General features: G+C 48.9%; 1 protein-coding gene across 8 annotated transcripts in view; it reads right to left on the reverse strand.

Annotated features, from left to right (window-relative positions):
• Window positions 1-21036, reverse strand: part of DNM2 (dynamin 2) — an 85337-nt gene that overhangs the window by 53627 nt on the left and 10674 nt on the right. For all 8 annotated transcript variants that reach the window (XM_036096956.2, XM_036096955.2, XM_036096952.2 and 5 more), the window contains exon 2: window positions 136-209. In XM_036096956.2, the coding sequence (XP_035952849.1) occupies window positions 136-209 (74 nt within the window). The remainder of the gene's footprint in view (window positions 1-135; window positions 210-21036) is intronic.

The raw sequence follows: 21036 nt of genomic DNA on the forward strand, positions 1-21036 counted from the left end.
TACACACGTGGAGACCATGAATTCAAGCCCAAATGACAGCCCAAGACCCCGGACACCGCCATCGGCCCCCTCACTCCTGCCGGGCGCTGAGTCCACGCTCATTTCCTGCTACAGCAGCGAGCTGTCCCACTGTACCTGTTTTTGAGAAGATGAGCTGCAGAATGAGAGGCCGCCGGGTCACGATTCCTGAACCTCGGGGAAGGAAGTCCCTGTGGGAGGGGAAAAGGACAGAAGTTACTCACGCGGCTGGCCTGCGGGGCAGGAAGTGTGACCACACATGTGGAGCAATCCCGTCTTGCAACTGGGGCAACATCAGCAAAGACACCAGTCCCAGCCAGGCACTGGGGAACGCTCTGACCTTGGAAGGTCCTGAGGCCACAAGGGGCAGAGGAGGGACTGGAATGAAGGTTGCCGTTGAATGGTACCGTTTCCCTGGCTGGCTGTGCTCCAGCCCCAGCCTGCCCAAAGAGCCCTTTCATGGACAGATATCTGAACAATCTCCTCACACCTCAAAGAGATCAGTGCATTTCCTACATACATGTTATAAATTAATATAATGCCATATGTATGATAAAAAGATGAAATAAAATATGATGTGTTTCATGTCCCAAAAAGACAAATCGATATAAGCAGGAGGTGGATCAGTGCTTACCCAGGGGTGGGAAACAAGGAGGGAGATTTCTGGGGTGCTGGACACGTTCTAAAACTGGACTATAGTGGTCAACTTACTACTATTTACTGTAAATTTACTAAAAATATCACTGCATTTGAAATGGGTAGATTTCCTAATACATAAACATCCCTCAATAAAGCCGTTAAATAAAAAAAATATATCCTGTGTATTTCACTACGGAAATACTCAGGCACCACTTGCACCTGTTTACACTAACACATGTGGATTCATGCAAAGTAGGATGACCAGAAGGCACTCTGGACCAGTGAGAAAGGAAAGCCAAAGACCAGGGATCCAGGGCACCGAAGTAGAAGGGGCATTTTCAGAGATCATTAAAGCCATGCAAAGAATTCTTGTGTTGTCTCATGTAAAATGGAGAAAGGTTCTAGGTTCAGAGAATTTCAAACAAGGTTTGCACCTAGATAAATGTTTAGATCATCTGCAATTTGTGCAGGACACAGGACAACTGGTAGGGGGCATCCCAGCTGGGATGGTTAGAGAAGGCCCCTCTGAGAAGGGGAAACAAGAAGTGAGCTACATGCAGGGGTACAGAACGGGCAGGGCAGGGAGACAGCAAGGAGGCCCCCAGCTCACCAGGCCCTAAAGTCAGTTCTCACCTTGGCCCTTGCCAGAGAGCAAAGCCACTTCACGGCAGATGCCAGGCTCTCCCAGGGACAGGGCAGGCCTGCTGCTGGCTGCTAACCTCTCAAGCACCACATATGGCCTTGACCCTGGCCATCCCAGAGCCCCAGATCCCCTGGCTCAGAGGCAAAGACCTGAGAAGCAGGGACAGGAGGCCCCTCGCACATCAGAGGCATGGCATCCTGGAAACCATCAGCGCCAGCCCTCCAACACAAAATCAGCGACAGCAGCGGTGACAGTGTGTACGTCCTTCGCCAGAACCTCCCACTCCGCCTCTTCAACGCAACCGAACGGGTCCATGACCGAACAATACAGAAGCATGGGAATGCATCCCTCCCACCGGTCTATGTGCCCCTCACCCCATGCTGTGTGTGTGACTGACACAGGTTCCTTTTCACCACTGACCCGTGTTCACTGGCATGGATGGGCCACAGTTTGCTCATCGGTTCTCTCATTGGTGGGACACCTGGGGTCTTTCCAGTTCGGGGTCATTACAAATGCAGCTGCTATGAACATCTGCACAGATGCGTCTGGTAGACACACGCCCCCGTTTCTCCTGCTGAGTCAGAGGGCAGACCTGAACAGGCAGAACTAGTCTCTGCAGATAGAAATCAGAGCAGTTGGTTCCCTTTGGAGAACTGATTAGAAGGGGCATGAGGAACTTTCTGGAATGACAACATCCTCTATCTTGATCTGTCTGGTGGTTTCCTAAGTGTATGCATTTATTTAAAAAAAAAAAAAACAGGAGTGCCTGAGTGGCTCAGTCGTTAAGCGTCTGCCTTCAGCTCGGGTCGTGATCCCGGGGTCCTGGGATTGAGCCCCGCATCGGGCTCCGTGCTCCGCGGGAAACCTGCTTCTCCCTCTCCCACTCCCCCTGCTTGTGTTCCCTCTCTCACTGTGTCTCTCTCTGTCAAATAAATAAATAAAATCTTTAAAAACATTTTAAAAATTAAATTTAAAAAATTAAAAAAAACCCAAACAAGGTCACTAGGCATCAGGGAGTGGTGGGAATGTGGACTGAAATTCATGGGGTCTGGCCTCTGACCCCAGGTCACCCGGCCTCTGGGCCCACACATCTGACTCAAAAGCCGCTGGCATCTCCCCAGCCCGGGCCAAGCCTTCGGCCACTGGTATTGGCACATGCTGTCCTGTGACTGTTCTGGGCGTGGCTGGGGGGCCAGGCACCATGAGCACAATGGTAACACCACAGACAACAGACAATGAGAGCCTCAGCAAAACACGAAGAGGACCAGGACCAGCACGCTGCCCAAGAGAACCCTGAGAGCTCTGGGCACATGCAGGGAAGGTGGCTTTCTGGGGCTGGAACTTGATGGGGAGTGGGAAGGATGACTGGGTGCAGCCTGGGCAAAGGAGGTACGGCCTGAGTGGGAGAAGGCTGAAGGACGAGGCTGGGCAGGTGCACGCGGCCTCGCACCCCAGGCCGGGAGCACCAGGAGCCCTGGTATTTCTCCAATTGTGTTTTCCAGAAGTTCTCAGGCTGCTGAGTGGAAAGAGCAGCAACACCTACCTGCAGCCTGGACAGTCCCCCCCCCAAAAGCAACTCCCAGAAATTTCCAAGAGGCTCGGTGAGGAGGGGCCTGTCTGGCTGTGCCCCCAGGTCCACTCAGAGGGTTTTCTGACACAAGGCAGCAGGAACACTCTCGGGGCCTTCCTTCCCCTGGGAAGGAGACCACCACCCCAAGTAGCTCTGCCCAGGACACTGTCCGCTTATCTGGAGTCAACTCTCAAGCCTCAGTCGTCTGCTTCCTCTGCCCTGAGCCACCCCACCCACGCCTGCTCCGAGGGCCACCGTACACCCAGGCTGCCCTGCACACGGTGCGACTCGGGCCAGCTTCCCTGCCTCTCGGTTTCCCGGTCAGAAGGATGGAGTAACCGCCCACCCAAGGTCAGCTGGGTACCAAATGGGCACCGCCATGACTCACCCCCCCGCCACAGCTCTGGCTCAAATGACACCTCCCTAGGGAGACTTCCCACCCTCGCTCACAGCTCCACCCCCCACCCCACGTCCCTCCCACCTTCATTTTTTCCCTCATCACTAACACTCCAAGCCACTCATCTGCTTACCCACCCCTCCCTGCCACGCAGCTCCCCAGGACAGGGTCTCAGGTCTATTTTGTTCCCTGGCACAGAGTCGGGGTTCAATAAGTGTTAGCCATGATCATTTCTGCACCAGACCCAGGCCTGGTCCCAAGATCCTCCTCCCAGGTTACCTACAGTTATCTTTCTAAAGCAAAGGCCAGGGATCCAAGCTTCCCTCCTGAAGAACTCACACGATCCATCCCGCATTTGACAGGATCCTCTACCTGTCCATCCCCCCACCCCCACCCCACCCCTGCATCCTCCACCTCTGGGATTTCCGCAGTTCTGGCTTCCAGCCTCTGCAGGATCTGTTCCCTCTGCCAGGAAACTCCTCCCCACAGGCACTGCCCACCTACGCGTGGGCAGATGCCATGGCATGCACCCCTCCCTCCCAAATGCACACCCTTCTCACTCCCACAACATGGCCTTCAACGTAAGTCCAGTCCTGTGACAACATATGACATCACCTGGCCTGGTCACTACTGGATCTCCAGCACCTAGAATAGTGCCTGGCATATAGCAGGTGCTCATTAAATGTTTGGTGAGTGGCAAGGAGGAATACAGACTCTGGAGCCAGAGAACCTGGGTTCAAAGCCCAGCCCTTCCCCCCATGAGCTGTGTGGTCCTGGGCAGGATCCACCTTCTCTGGGCACTGGCATGGCCGTCTACCAGATGAAGGGATGCCACTCATCCTTCAGAGAAGATCCCGCTGGCCGCCTGACCTGCACAAGTCACTTTCACCCTCTTGGAGCCTCAGTTTCCAAGCCCTAAAATGGGCCACCTCTCCCTAGAAGGTAATGAGGGCTCCCAGGGGAAAGGTGGTAGGGAACAGGGAGGGTAAGGCACAACAGGAGGGGGCAGATCAGAAGCCCTAGCTGTTTGTTTACTTTGTCTGAACAGAGCCTAAGATCCCACCAGGACCCCTTGGCTTCCAGCCCCCCACATGGGTGGGGATGCCTACCTGAGGGAACAATGGAGGCTTAAAACCCAGGCTGACAAGTGGGCAGGTGGAGGCCTTCCCAGGGGAGGGAAGAAAACAAACAGATAAGCCAGCAGAGGATGAGTCAGAGCTGGTAAGCGCCCAGGTCACCCCTCACCTGGGCAGCATGATGGCAGGAGGCCCAGCAAGTGCTCTAGGCTGGGATCCCTTCCTCATCACCATATCCTCATGGGGGGGGGGGGTCACTCAAAGCCTCAGTGTGACCAGGAGACCTCAGCACAACACCAGCCACGGGAAGAGCCCTCAGCAGGCGGCCCATGCTCCAGGGACCTGTTTGTACCCAGCTCACTCTCTCAGGCTGTCAGGAGCCCAGATAGGGAGCACTGGCTGCCCCCCTAGCCCAGCTCTAACCCAGTCTTTGGCAACATCTCAGCAAACCCTCTAGCAACACGAAAAGAATGACACCAGGGCCAATACCCCCATTTCCCAGATAGGCAGACTGAGGCTCAGAGTTTCAGGACGTGCCCAGGCAACTCAGCGAGGAAGGAGCAGAGCTGTGATGGGAACACAGGTGGGATGTCAACGAGGCAGACCCCCCCAATCACCCCCACACACCCCAGGGCCTCCTTTGTGGTTTTACTAGAACAGAGGCACAGATCATCGCTTGGCCTCTGGAGCCTCACCATCCAGTCCACGTGCCCCACCGGTCCCCACCCAGTCCCTGCCTCATTACCATCGACCTGGACGCCATCCAACGGTAACCACTGGTCACCCAGAGCCCAGCCCACACTCAGTGGCCCCAGGCAGGTGCCACTATGTCCTTGGGGTCACCACAAGGGGCAGGCAGGCTGACTCGGACTGCAGACACAGGGCTCCTCCCACCCTTCACTGCCAACCCCGCCCTGCAGCAAGCCCTGCCGGCCCCACCTGCAGATGGAGCATGAACTGGCCCACTTCTCTGCACATCCAAGGCCATCACGCAGGCCATCCGTGCTTGCCTGGGCCAGTGCAGCTGCTGCCTCTAGGGCTTCCCACCCTCACCCCCAGAGTGGCCATAGGGTGCCTGTGGATGCCACGTCAGAGCATGTCCCCCCTCTGCTCAGAGGCTTCCCAAGGCTCCCACCTCCCTCGGGGTAAAACCCCAAGTCCTCACTGAGGCCCACAAGGCCCTGCACAACCTGCCCAGTCACTCCCGGCCCTCCCCCTTACTCACTCAGCTCCTGCTATACTGTTCTCTGTCATGTTCCCCCAAAACAGGTAGGGTCCTGCCTCAGGGCCTTTGCACTGGCTACTCCCTCAGCCTACAAATCTCTCCCTGCAACACCCACAGGGCCAACTAGCAACTCCTCTTCTGTACCCACTGCCCAGCACCCCCCGAATATGAAGCAGGTCCTGCTCTGTTATATGCCATCCAGCTTGATTCTCAATTCTTCTCACAACTGGCATTTTCCAGTTTACTGATTTGTTCATATGGCTATGGTCTGTCCCTTCCCTCCCACCTACCCATTAGAGCGGCAGCCTCATGGGAGCAGGGTCCTCTGCCTGGCATGTTCTCCGGTTTCTCCTCAGCTCTCAATAGCCAGCCAGGCATGGGGCAGGTGACCAATGTTTGTGGGATGAAGGACCAAACCTGCCACTGTCCAATGAGACTGAGGCTCAGATGAGGGTGGGTGGACTTGTTGACTTTCACAACCCACTCCAGGTGCCACCCCTTCACAAATCCCCAGCAGGCTCCTTCCTGCGCAACAGTCCTGCAGGGTCCAGAGCCGGCCCCGCCCTTGGTTCTCAGCCCTAGGGTCACCTGCTCCAAGGTCTCATCTGGGAGGCCAGGCCAGGAGCAGAAGCAGGAAGTGGCCCATGGAGACGAGTAGCCGTGGCTCTTGGGCCTCTCAGACCTGAGCTGGAATCTGGGCACTGCCAATTCTTTTCTGGACTATCTGTGCAGGTCTAGTCACCTTTCTGTGCCTCAGTTTCCCCATTTGTTAAGTGGGGGATAATGTCACCTGCCTCAGATGGTAGTTGGAAGGATTTGCAAAGTTCTTACCATGGTGCCCAAAAGAGACCATTTGCCCTATACAGTCAATGGAAAACTGGACATGATATGAATCAGGCCATGACCCTCCTCTGCTCCAAAGGGCTCCTGATGGCATCCAATTGCCCTGTCACCTCCCTACCTTCACCCCTACCCTCACTCACTCCCTCAAGCACACTGCTGGTCAAGGTACAGCAAACAGGCCAAACCTACTTCTGCTGCAGGGCCTTTGCACGTGCTGATCGTCTGCCTGGAATGACCATCTCCTCTGAGCCTTTCCACAATCCTGGCTTCCTCTGGTCACTCAGGACTCAATCCAGATGTCAACTCTTTTGAGAGGCTTAACTGTCCCCTACTGACTCCCCCGCCCCACGTCACCGTTTTCATTCTCTTCAGTGGGTCTGCAAGGATGGCCTCTCCCTGCAGCGGTGCTTTCCAGAGTGAAATCTGTTAACCACCTAGATGTCCACCAGCCTGGAATTGGCTAATCAATCTTGGAACTGGCCCAGGAGGTAATCCAGGCCGCAGTGCTGAAAGCAGAGTGTGATGCACAGAACAGACTGCATTCTCCAAACCTTTTTTTTTTTTATGCCTGTGCACATTTCCTGCCTGTGTGGGGACAACAAACTTGGAGGGGACACCTGAGCCCTTGATGGAAGTCAAGTACGGAATGCAAATGGAAAAACTTTGTTTTAACAGTTCCCAACATGACTTGAATTTCGGTCTTCCATAACTTTTTTATAACTTTTATAACACGTAAATATTAATTTTGGTGGCTCAGTCAGTTAAGCGTCTGCCTTCAGTTTAGGTCATGGTCCCAGGGTCCTGGGATTGAGCCCCGTGTTGGGCTCCCTGCGGAGGAGCCTGCTTCTCCTGCTCCCTCTGCTGCTCCCCCTGCTTATGCAATCTCTCTCTCTCAAATAAATACATAAAATCTTTAAATATATTATGTGTGTGCATATATATATATAAATTTTTAAGCGCCAAAGCAACCAGTCAGCCAAGCAGCATTTTCCTAGTTGACAGAAAAACCGCTGGCAGCTGGGGACCCAAGCTCTTGAGTCTGCCCTCCTGGGGGTCACCTGAGCATCCTCACTGCTCTACCCTGCAGCAGACAGCCTATGTCACGAGGCCACCCCGGCTGCATGCCAGCTGTGTGACCTTGGCAGCAAGGTCACTCACATCCTGGGCCCAGTCTCCTCATCTATAAAATGGGGTGTGGTGGGGACAGGAGAAGACAGTGCAGGTGCCAGGGCGTCAATGAGTCCCCACTGCATCTCTACGGCCTAGTTGGCCACATATGGATCCCTAGTTCTGTGCATGTCACCGCAAGAGGGGCCCAACTGAGCCCAGAGGCAGGATGTTGATAAATAGGCAGGAAAGAAAGCCAAGCAGTGCCCCACCACACTCCCAGCATTCCAGAACCATCCTCCTTGCAGGCTCCTTCTTCAAGTAGGAGAATGGGTGTGTGTCCTCCCCAGGCCCCCTCCCAGATGATGGGGCAAGGAACTGTCCAGACAGTGTCACACAAGACAGGATGGCCTTACCGCCCTTTCTTGGGCCATGCCTTCCCCACCCCCGACAGCCGATCTCTCAGCAAATCCTACCTTCAACATAGCCGAACATATCCCCCCGTTCCCCGCTGGGTCCCAACCCCCTTAGGCTGAGTCCCCTGGGTCACAGCCATGCTCCCCAACCCTCCATGCCCCACTCTTGCCCTGCCCCATGTGTTCCCAGCCTGGCAGCCAGGGATAGCTTTGCAAACCACAAGTCAGATCGTGCTGCCCACATGCTTAAACCCACCTGTGGCTTCCAGCAAACTTGGGACAAAACCAGCGTCCTCCCCGCAGCCCACAAGGCCCAATGCCAGTGCCCCATCACCGCCCTGCCATTCTCTGCTGGCTCCCCTGGCTCCCGCCTCCAGGCCCCGCTAACATGTGACATCAGGCTGGATGACACCTGCCGGGAGAGGTCCCCTGAGTGCTTCCCCAGGCGGGGCTCTGTCCCGTCTCCATGCTTCCTTCCCACATACTGGTCCCCATTCTAAACTGTCTGCTTTGTTCACGGCCTGTTCCCTCATACCCAGCACCGTGCCCGGCACTCGACAGGTGCTGAGGAGGGCACTGCGAGAGGGGCTGGCATCTCCTGGGTCCGCACAACGCAGCACTGAGCTGAGCTCCGTGCAGAGTCTTCACTCCACCTCCACAGGGGCTCTCACCAACCCCACTTCTCAGATGGGGAAACAAACTAGAGAGGTTTGGTCACCTAGACCAAAGCCACCTAAGCGAAGAGCAACCCCTCCCCCCCAACAACAACCAGTGAGGCACCAACCCAACTGGCTTCATTCCCTGTCCCCATCTGCCAGCACCATCCTGGTCACCACACTGGAAACAAAGATGAACTCTGAAGACAGGACAGCCAGTCACAGCTCCCTGTAGGGACAAACTGGCCAGCAGATCATGACAGTGGAGAGCACAGAGGCTGCATGGGGACAGCTCAGCCACAGCCTCAGGCCTTCACTTGCCCAGATCTTGGTTTCTCCATCTATAAGATGGGGATAGTAACCGTGCCCACCCCGTCGGGCTGTCAGCAGGATTAGAAGCCCAGTGCCTGGCACACATAGGGCCCTATTCCACAAGACTGGTTGATAAGGGTGATGGCAGAAAGGGAGACCTTCCTCGGCACCTCAAGTAGGACCCTGGCACAGTCTTTCCTGGCAGACCTGGCAAGATGATTCTCAATCTGCCCCCACTCCAACACAGCAGTCCCCTTCTAGGGATCAGCCGTGGGCACAGTAGACACACAGGCCTGTCGCCTTACTCCAAGGCCCTGTCTGGAGGGGGAAACTAAAAGCTCATGCAGGAGGGGCGCCTGGGTGGCTCAGATGGTTAAGCGCCTGCCTTTAGCTCAGGTCATGATCTCAGGATCCTGGGATCGAGCCCCGCATCGGGCTCCCTGCTTGACAGGGAGCCTGCTTCTCCCTCTGCCTCTACTGTTCCTCCTGCCTGTGCTCTCTCCCTCTCTCTGTCAAATAAATAAATAAAATAAAATAAAAATAAAAGCTCATGCAGGAGAGTGAGTGGACTTAGTCGGGCTGGGACTGGACTGAGGACCATCAAGCCGTCGTAAAGAGAGCACGAGACAAGGGAAACGGAGGCAAGTCAACGGCAGTCGTTGGGAGATATCAATACCCCATCCTCAATAATGGACAGAACACCAGGCAAAAGATCAGCAAGAAAACAGAACACACGAATACCACCATAAACCAAGGAGATCGAACAAACCTGCACAGAATACTCCACCCAACAACAGCAGAATACACAGTCTTATCAAGAGCACATGAACATTCTCCAGGTTAGGCTGTATGAAGGTCAGGCTATAAAACAAGAATCATAAATGTCAAAGGACTGAAGTCACACAAAGTATGTTGTCTGGCCACAATGGAATGGAGTGAGAAATCAGTAAGAAAAGGAAATTTGGCGAAATTCACAAGTACGTGTAAATTAATAACACACTCCTAAATAACCACTGGGTCAAAGAAGGAAATGTTAAGGGAAATTAGAAAATACTTCGAGACGAATGAAAATGAAAGCACAACATATAGGCCCAAACTTACAGGCTTCAGTAAAAGCAGTATGCAGAGGAAAATTTACAGATGTAGGCACCTATGTATATATTTTTTTAAGATTTTATTTATTTATTTGTCAGAGAGAGAGAGAGAGAGAGAGGAGGGGAGCACAAGCAGAGGAAGCAGCAGGCAGAGCAGGAGAGGGAGAAGCAGGCTTCCCACGGAGCAGGGAGCCCGATGCGGGGCTCGATCCCAGGACCCTGGGATCATGACCTGAGCCGAAGGCAGACGCTTAACCAACTGAGCCACCCAGGCATCCCTAGGCACCTATATTAAAAAAAAAAAAAAAAGCGGGGGGGACGCCTGGGTGGCTCAGTTGGTTGGGTGTCTGACTCTTGGTTTTGGCTCAGGTCATGATCTCATGGGTTGTGACACGGAGCCCGACATTGGGTTCCCCACTCAGTGGGGAGTCTGCTTGAGATCCTCTCTCTCCCTCTGCCTCTACCCCACTCTCTCTCCCTCTAATAAATCTTTTTTTTTTTTTAAGATTTTATTTATTTATTTTATAGGACAGAGAGAGACACAGCGAGAGAAGGAACACAAGCAGGGGAAGTGGGAGAGGGAGAAGCAGGCTTCCCGCCGAGCAGGGAGCCCGATGTGGGGCTCGATCCCAGGACCCTGGGATCATGACCTGAGCCGAAGGCAGACGCTTAACGACTGAGCCACCCAGGCGCCCCTCTCTAATAAATAAATCTTAAAAGAAAAAAAAAAAGAGACAGGCGCCTGGCCGGCTCATCAGAGAGCATGCGATTCTTGATCTCAAGGTCGTGAGTTCAAGCCCCACGCTGGGTACAGATATGACTTAAAAATAAAATCTTTAAAAAAATAAAAATAGGTGCGCCTGGGTGGCTCAGCTGGTGAAGTGTCTGCCTTCACCTCAGGTCATAATACCAGGGTCCTGGGATTGAGCCCCGCATCAGGCTCCCTGCTCAGCGGGGAGTATGATTCTCCCTCTCCCTCAGCCTGTCTCCTCCCGCTTGTGCTCGCTCTCTCTCTCTCTCTGAAATAAATAAAATCGTTTTTAAAAATTTTAAACAAATAAATCAATTAAAAATTAAGACAGACAGACATACAGACTGCAGGCTGTTCTTTGTCAATTATACCTCAGTAAAACTTTAAAATTTTTTAGAAATTAAAAAAAAGAAATTTTTAAAAGAAAGATTTCAAATCAAAAATTCACCTCTCATTTAAGAACTTGAAAAAAAGAAAACCAAGCCAAAGCAAACCAAAAGAAGGAAATAATAAAGACTACAGAGGCAATAAATGAGATAGGAAATAGAAAAATAGAGAAAAATCAATAAAACCAAAGTTGGTTCTTTGAAAAGATCAACAAAATGGACAAACCTTTAGCTAAATTAACCAAGAAAAGAAAGGACTCAAATTACTAAAATCAGGAACCTACCAATCTTTCAGAAATAAAAGAGGATTATAAGAAAATACTATGCCAACAAATTAAATAACCTAGACAAAATGGACCAGTTCTTAGAAGACACAAAATACTGAAAATGACTCAAAAAGAAAAAGAGGGGGTGCCTGGGTGGCTCAGTCATTAAGCGTCTGCCTTCGGCTCAGCTCATGATCGCAGAGTCCTGGGATCTAGCCCTGTGTCGGGCTCTCTGCTCCGCAGGAAGCCTGCTTCTCCTTCTCCCACTCCCCTTGCTTATGTTCCCTCTTTTGCTGTCTCTCTCTCTGTCAAATAAATAAATAAAATCTTTAAAAAAAAGAGAAAGAAAGAAAGAAAGGAGGGATGGAGGGAGGGAGGGAAGGAAGGGAGGGAGGGAGGGAGGGAGAGAGAGAGAGGGAGAGAGGGAGAAAGAGAAAGAAAGAAAGAAAGAAAGAAAAGAAAGAAAGAAAGGAAAGAAAGAAAGAAAGGAAAGAAAGAAAGAAAGAAAGAAAGAAAGAAAGAAAGAAAGAAAGAAAGAAAGAAAGAAAGAAAAAGAAATCAAGGGGCACCTGGCTGGCTCAGTGTAGAGCATGTGACTCTTGATCTCAGGGTTTTAAGTCTGAGTCCCACATTGGATGTAGAGATTACTTAAAAATAAAATCTTAAAAAAAAGAGAGAGAGAAAAGAAAAAGAAATCTGAAGAGACTAAATTCATGCTCAAAACCTTCCCACAAAAAAAAAGCACAGGTCCAAATGGCTTTACTGGTAAATTCTAACAAACACTTAAAGAAGGTTTAACACTGATCCTTTGGGGCACCTGGGTGGCTCAGTCGTTAAGTGTCTGCCTTCAGCTCGGGTTATGATCCCAGGGTCCTGGGATCGAGCTCCGCATCGGGCTCCCTGCTCCACGGGAAGCCTGCTTCTTCCCTCTCCCACTCCCCCTGCTTGTGTTCCCTTTCTCACTGTTTCTCACTCAAAAAATAAATAAAATCTTAAAAAAAAACAAAAACAAAAACAAAACACTGATCCTTTACAAACTCTTCCAAAATACAGAAGAGGAGGAAACTCTTCCTAACTGGTCCTATGAGGCCATCATTATACTGATACCAAAGCTAGACAAAAATATCACAAGAAAACAACAGACTGATACATCTTATGAATACAGACATAAAAAATCCTCAACAAAATACAAGTAAGACAAACCCAGCAACACATAAAAAGGATTATGCACCATAGCCAAGTGAGATTTATTGCAGGAATGCCATAATGGTCCAAAAATGCAAAGATCAATCAATACAGTAAAGTATTATTAAGAGTATTAACCTAGATAAAATGGATCAGTTCACAGAAGACACATATTAAGAGTAAATGACGAAACTACAACGATCTCAATAGATGCAGAAAAAGCATTTGATAAAATCTAACACCCTTTCATGATAAAAACACTCAACAAACTAGGAATAGAAGGGAATTATCCAACCTGATAAAGGGTATCTGCACAAAACCTACAGCTAACATCATACTTAATGGTAAAACACTTAAAGCTTTCCCTCTAAGATTAGGAACAAAACAAGGCATATCCACTCTCACATCTATTCAACGTTGTCTGGAGGTTCTAGCCAAGGCAATAAGGCAAGAAAAAGAAATAAATGCATCCAAAGGAAGAAGCAAAGTATTCAAAGATGACATGATCATATCTATAGAAACTACTAAGGAATCTACCAAAAACAACAACAATAACAACAACACACACAAAAACCTGTTGGAGATAATAAATTAGTTCAGCAAGGTAGCAGGATGCAAGATCAATGCACAAAAATCAGTTATGTTATTACACACCAGCAATGAACAATCTGAAAATGAAATTAAGAAAATAATTCCATTTATAACAGCATCAAAAAGAATAAAATACTCAGGAATAAATCTAACAAAAGAAGTAAAAAACTTAAATTGAAAACTAAAACAAAATTGTTGAAAGAAATTAAAGACCTAAATAAATGAAAATACATCTCGTGTTTATAGACTGGAAAACTTAGTATTTTTAAGATGGCAATACTCCCCAAACTGATCTAAATCTTTCAACAAGGGCGCCTGGGTGGCTCAGTCAGTTAAACGTTTGCCTTTAGCTCAGGTCATGATCTCAGGGTCCTGGGATCGAGCCCTGTGTCAGGCTCCCTGCTCAGCGGGGAGCCTGCTTCTCCCTCTCTCTCTCTCCAATAAATAAATAAAATCTTAATAAATAAATAAATAATTCTTCTCAACAAGTAGTACTGGGACAACTGGATAGCCACATGCCAAAGAATGAAGTTGGACTCCTACCTCACAAGATATATAAAAAAGGACTCAAAATGGATCAGAGACCTAAATGTAAGAGCTAAAACCATAACATATTTAAAAGAAAATATAATAAGAGAATTTACAATAGCTAAGATATGGAAATAACCTACGTGTCCATCAATAGATGAATGGATAAAGAAATTGTGTATGTACATTTACACACACACATACACACACACACACGAATACCATTCAGCCATAAAAAAAGAATGAAATCTTGCTACTTTTGACAACATGGATGGATCCTGAGGGTATTATGCTAGTGAAATAAGACAGAGAAAGACAAATGCTGCATGATCTGTCTTATATGTGAAATCTTAAACAAACAGACAAACAAAAAAAACCCCACCAAACTCGGATACAGAGAACAGATCAGTTGTTGCCAGAGGTGAGGGCAGAGAGGGAGCAGGGGGTGAAAAAAAATAGGCATCCAATTCTGTATGTTTGATTTGGGAACGCTTGCTTTCAAACGCATTTCTTAAAATGACTTTAACTGGTACATTCCCCATAATGACCAATGTAATTCTAGGTTGTCTTAGTAAGATTTTGACTTTTTTTTTTTTTAAGATCATCTACAGCTTCTGGGACCACAGTTCTTAGACATAAAATAAGCAGTTGTACCAAAAGGTGGAGTGCTCAATTATCTGAAACTTAAGGACACCATTTCTTCAGATAAGCCTTGGGTCTCTCAGAACCAAATTAATACCTAAGAGGGATGTGCCACTGGGTTGGGAAGTTGTGGTGTTTTATAGTATATCTCATTGCACGGAATTTTTCTTGAGGTTGGTAAGTGCCCTAGTGTCAATCTAACCTGTTCCATGACCAATTTAGGGAGCACAGGAGTCTTAGATTTAGGTGGCAAAAAATATAAGAAACAAAATTTATTTAAAAAATATAGGAGTAAATCTTCATGACCTTCATGGATTGGACAATAGTTTCTTAGATATGACACCAAAACCGTAAGTGACAAAAGAAAAATACAGAAATGGGATTTCATCAAAATAAAACTTGTCTTCTTCTAAGAAAGTAAAAAGACAACTCACATAATGGAAGAAGGTATTTGCAAATCATATATCTCATAAGGGATCGGTCTTGATACCAGATACAGAGAACTTTTACAAATCAACAATAGACAAATACCCCAATTTAAAAACAGACAAATGACTTGAATAGACATGTCTTCAAAGAAGATAGAAAAATGGCCACTAAGCACATGAAAAGCTTATCATTAGTCATTAGGGAAATGAAAATGAGAAAGGAGCAAAATACCACTTCATACCCACTAGGAAGCGAAATTCAAAAAGGCAGATAAGAACAAGTGTTGGCGAAGATGTGGAGAAACTGGAACCCTCCTACGGTGCTGGTCCGCCGTAAGATGAGGCAGCCACTGTGGAGAACTGTCGGGGAGTTTCGCAAGGTTAAACCTAAGGATTACCACATGGCTCAGCCATTTCAGTCCTACATAGAGACTCAAAAGAAATGAACACACGTGCACACAAAATCTGTACACAAATGTTCAAAGCAGCACTATTCCTAATGGCCAAAAAGTAGACATGACCCAAACGTTTGTCGGCTGAGGAGCGGATATACACAGGTGGCATAGTTGTACAATGGAATATTATTCAGCCATGAAAAGGAATGGAATTCTGATTGGTGCAGTAGCAAGGATGAACCTTGAACACACCGTACAAAGTGCAAGGAGCCAGACACAAAAACCAAGTTGTGTACGATTCCATTGATACAAAACATCCAGAGCAGGCAAATTCACAGACAGAAAGCAGATTAGTGGTTGGGAGCTGCTAGGGGTGGGGAGTGACTGCTGATGAGGACAGAGTTTCTTTTGGGGGCATGACAAGGTTCTGAAATTAAGACAGTGGTGATCGCCGCACAACTCTGAAGATGCTAAAAATCACCTGACAGTACACTTTTTAAAATTTTTTTAAGATTTTATTTTTAAGTCATCTCTACACCCAATGTGGGGCTCAAACTCACAACTCCAAGATCAAGAGTCGCATGTTCAGGACACCTGGGTGGCTCAGTTGGTTAAGCATCTGCCTTTGGCTTGGGTCATGATCCCAGGGTCCTGGGATCGAGCCCCGCATCGGGCTCCCTGCTCAGCGGGGAGTCTGCTTCTCCCTCTGCCTGCCGCTCCCCCTGCTTGTGCTTGCTCACTCTCCCGCACTCTCTCTCTGACAAATAAATAAGTAAAATCCTAAAAAAAAAAAAGTTGCATGCTCTACGGACGGAGCCAGCCAGGCGCCCCCCTCCAACAGTCCTTTAAAAGGATGAGTTTTATGGTATGTAAATTATATTTCAGTTCAGTAGAGATGCTATTTTAAAACAAAAAGCACAAGAGCAACTCCTATACCAAGAAGGGAGCAAGTCCATCATCTATCTTTAAGATAAAAACCACTGCTGTGGATGGAACTGGAGGGTATTATGCTGAGCGAAATAAGTCAAACAGAGAAAGACATGTATCATATGACCTCACTGATATGAGGAATTCTTAATCTCAGGAAACAAACTGAGGGTTGCTGGAGTAGGGGGTGGGGTGGGAGGGATGGGGTGACTGGGTGATAGACACTGGGGAGGGTATGTGCTCTGGTAAGCGCTGTGAATTGTGCAAGACTGTTGAATCTCAGATCTGTACCTCTGAAACAAATAATGCAATATATGTTAAGAAAAAAAAAAGAAGAAGAAGATAGCAGGAGGGGAAGAATGAAGGGGGGCAATCGGAGGGGGACGAACCATGAGAGACGATGGACTCTGAAAAACAAACTGAGGGTTCTAGAGGGGAGGGGGGTGGGAGGATGGGTTAGCCTGGTGATGGGTATTAAAGAGGGCACGTTCTGCATGGAGCACTGGGTGTTATGCACAAACAATGAATCATGGAACACTACATCAAAAACTAATGATGTAATGTATGGTGATTAACATAACAATAAATTTTTTTTTTTAAACCACTGCTGGGGTGGCCTGGGTGGCTCAGTAGGTTGGCAGCCCCTCCCCCTGCGCTCTCTCTCTCTCTCTCTCTCTCTCTCAAATAAATAAATCTTAAAAAAATTTTTTTTTAAATTAAAGAAGATAAAAACCACTGCCAACCCACACAAACCCTCCCAGAAAGGCCCGGGCCTCTGACTGTGGCCTGCCCTCATCCTGCCCTCCTACAGCCTCATCCCCTCTGTGACCCTGATCTTAGTCACAGTCTCCGTCTCTCTGTGGTATGCCTGACTAGTGTGTGCCTCCCCCACCAGGCCTGACTCCAAGTGGCGACCGGGGGAGTGGCAGCCCAGGTCGGAGCGGAGCAAACAGCAAGCTCGGCTGCCTTTGCTGAGTGAGTACCAGTTAGTGATTGAGACACACAGTTCGTTTACATGGAGAAGAGGGGGTTCTAGAGCATGTAATACGCACCGGGCACCATACAAAGGGCTGGGGCACACCCAAGAGCAAGGCCCCACCAGCAAGTCACTGACCCTCTACTGGGTGGAGATGGACAATAAACCAAATAAACAGGTAGAACAATGACAGGGAGTGTCAAGTGCTTCCAAGAAAAATTAAGCAGGGCAAGAGGATGGAGTAACAGGGTGGAGGCATTTTAGCAGTGAGGCCAGGCAAGGCCTGTTGAGGAGACATCTGACCACAGGCCAGATGTTGGTGACAAATGATCCATCAGGTTGTCTCAAAGAAAGAGCTTTCCAGGCAGAGGAAGAGCATATGCAAAGGCCCTGAGGTGGGACCGTGTTTCACATGTTTCAGGAACAGTGAGGAGCCCAGTACAGCCAGAACAGAACAAGTAAGGGAGAAACAGGGGCAGATGAGGGAGATGAGGGGAGAGAAGTGATGGGACAGTGGGGGAGGGGGGGCAAGGAGATCATGCAGGACCTTCTGGTGGTAGTGAAGACTTCGGTTTTCACCCCGAGGGAGCTAGGAGACATGGTGGAGTCTGAGCAGAGGGGGAATAGGTTCTTAACAGGCCCCCTCTAGCCACTGTAGGGAGAAGAACCTGGGGTGGGCAGGGAGTGAGGGCAGAAGGTACAAGACCTAGGAGGAGGTAACTGCACTGGGCCAGGTGAGCACTGATGGGTCCATGGAATCACACAGCAGAAAAACTAATAGCAAAGCTCTCCATGTACCAAGATGGAGAAATTTCTTTTTCTTTAAGAAATCAACAAGCTGATTCTAAAATTTATATGTAAAGGCAAAGGAACTACACTAGCCAAAACAATTCTGAAAATGAGTAACAAAGAAGACTCACCCGGCCTGATTTCAAGACTTACTATAAAGTAATAAAGAAATGTGGTTTTGGTCAAAGGTCAGGACATACAGATCAATGTTTGTAGAAAACAGAGTCCAGGATGAACCCACACAAACACAGCCCATTGGTTTCTGACACAGGCACCTCAATGGAGAAAAAAAGGTCTTTTCTTTCTTTTCTTTCTTTCTTTTTCTTCCTTCCTTCCTTCCTTTCTTTTTTAAGATTTTGTTCATTTATTTGCAAGAAAGAGAGAGAGAACCAGCGGGGAAAGGGGCAGAGGGAGAGGGAGAAACAGGCTCCCCGCTGAACAGGGACCCCCTGATGGAGGGCTCGATCCCAGGACCCTGGGATCATGACCTGAGCTGAAGGCAGACACTTAACTGACTGAGCCACCCAGGCGTCCCCAAAAGAAGGTCTTTTCAATAAATAGTACTGACATGGGACGCCTGGGTGGCTCAGTCAGTTAAGCATCTGGCTCGATCTTGGCCCAGATCTCAAGCTCAGGGTCATTGAGTTCAAGCCCCCAGGTGGGCTCCATGCTGGGTGTGCAGCCTACTAAATAAACAAACAAACAAATAAATAAATAGTACTGACACAATTGGACATTCATATGCAAAAAAATCATAACCTCAATCTTACCTCCTAAGTCATAGATACGTTAAGTCAAAATGTATCCTATTCACGAGCCACACAGAGACAAGAGCATAAAAGTTTCTATCAGCATTACTCAGAATCACCAAGAATTGGAGATAACGCACTGTCCTTCAGCTGGTGAACAATTCAACAGACGGTGGCCCGGCCATACCACAAAATACTCCTCAGCAATAAAAAGGACTGAACGGCAGCTGCATTCGGCCCGGATGGTTCTCCAGTGTGTTACGCAGAGTGAACCACGGCCGACTCAGAAGCCCTGTGGGCTCATTTACATAAGATTCTGGAAAAGGCAAAACCATAGGGTGGAGAACCCATCAGCAGGTGCCAGGTGCACAGGGTGGAGCGGGGGTGACCACAAAAGGGCACAGGGGGGACTCCTGGGGGGACTGCAAGAGTTCTGTGTGTTGATCATGGCGGTGGTGACACAAGTCTGCTTGTTTGTCAAAACAGAACTCCACGTTAAAAATGGGTGGCGTTTACTGTATGTAAATTATACCTGGAGGGTGGAAAACCAGCCGAAGGGGCAAACAAACTCTGTGCTGACACAGGAAGATCTCCAAGAACACTGTCCAGTAACAATCTCACTGCTCCGACCGGGGTGCAAAGTTGTGTATGGGGGAGGGGAGAACACACACACACGTGTTTGCTTCTGTCTGTCCTGAGCAGGGCGGTTAGCTGTGAGGGCACGAGCTGCAGGTGGCAAGGCCTCTCTCCCCATCCTCTGATATTTGGAACTTGGTGCCACACTGAACATGTTACGATTTAAGCAATCAAGAAGAACCATTGAGGCTTCCAGAGGAAGGTATATGAAAAGGAGAAAAAGAGTGAACTACCGTAGGGAAAGCTGACAGACACGGCCTTGACCAAGAGATCAAGGTCAGCAACACCCATGAGAAGACTTGTTGATATCATGGACCCCTGACAGGATGTGGAGGAAAGGGCTCCTCCCCTCTCTGTTCTTCTCCCCAAACCTGGAGCCCCCATCTAATCATGGAAATACCAGATAAACCCAAACTGAAGGACATTCTATTAAATACCAAGGGCATGAAAAGCAAGCAAAGAGGGTGGTGGTGTCACAGACCAGCAGAGACTAAGGAGGAGGGACGGCTTGCCTGCATTGTGGCATCCCGGATGGGGTCCTGGAACAGAAAAAGGACACAATGGGGAACACTGGGGAAATCTGCAGAAAGTCTGGCTTTCCTTAACGATAACAACCTACCAAGATCCATTTCTTAGTTGTGAGGAACATGCGGTAAGACGTTAACATCAGGAAAGGATGGGTGAAGAGTACACGGGAACTCTTTCTATGGTCTTTGCTACTTTGCTGTAAACTTAAAACTTGTTTATTTTGGGGACACCTGAGTGGCTCAGATGGCTAAGCATCTGCCTTCAGCTCAAGTCCTGATCCCAGGGTCCTGGGATCGAGCCCCGAGTTGGCTCCCCACTCAGCACGGGGTCTGCTTCTCCCTCTGCCCCTGCCCCACCCGTTCGTTTTCTCTAATAATAAAATCTTTTTTTTTTTTTTTTTTAGATTTTATTTATTTATTTGACAGACAGAGACACAGCGAGAGAGGGAACGCAAGCAGGAGAAGTGGGAGAGGGAGAAGCAGGCTTCCTGTGGAGCAAGAAGCCTGATGTGGGGCTTGATCCCAGGACCCTGGGATCATGACCTGAGCTGAAGGCAGACGCTTAATGACCGAGGCACCCCATAAGTAAATAAAATCTTTTAAAAAACTGTTTTTTTAAATTTTCTGTCTATCTAAAATTGTTCCAATATAAAAAATGTATCGCAAACAAAACAAAGGCAAAAACTCCTCCAGATACTGAAGAACAGGAACTTGGCATGAGGCGGACACATTATGGCAGGACTCCAGACTCTCAAACATGGGCTTCTAATGGCATTAGGGGGAATGGGGAACATTCGCACACAGAGATACAGAAAAAGGATCTGGCAAGAGCCATGGGCTGATGGAAGTGGTTCCCTGCAAAGGGCACCAGGAACCTCTGCCTTACTTATCTTAATATTAAAAAAGCAAAGGGGCACCTGGGTGGCTCAGTCGTTAAGCGTCTGCCTTCGGCTCAGGTCATGATCCCAGGATCCTGGAATCGAGCCCCACATCGGGCTCCCTGCTCCGCAGGAAGCCTGCTTCTCCCTCTCCCACTCCCCCTGCTTGTGTTCCCTCTCTCGTTGTCTCGCTCTGTCAAATAAATAAATAAATAAAATCTTTAAATTAAAAAAAAATTAAAAAAGAAAAGAACTGAAACCTCAAGCCAACGTGTCATTTTCTGCCGGTGCTGGGTGTGTATTCCGGGTGGAGCCCCCCCACTCCGCCCCCGCTGCAGAGCCGCGCGCCCTGAGCTCCGCGGTGAGCCCGGCGGGCGGCACCAGCG

This window comes from Halichoerus grypus, chromosome 1, assembly GCF_964656455.1.
Source record: "Halichoerus grypus chromosome 1, mHalGry1.hap1.1, whole genome shotgun sequence".
Taxonomy (NCBI): domain Eukaryota; kingdom Metazoa; phylum Chordata; class Mammalia; order Carnivora; family Phocidae; genus Halichoerus; species Halichoerus grypus.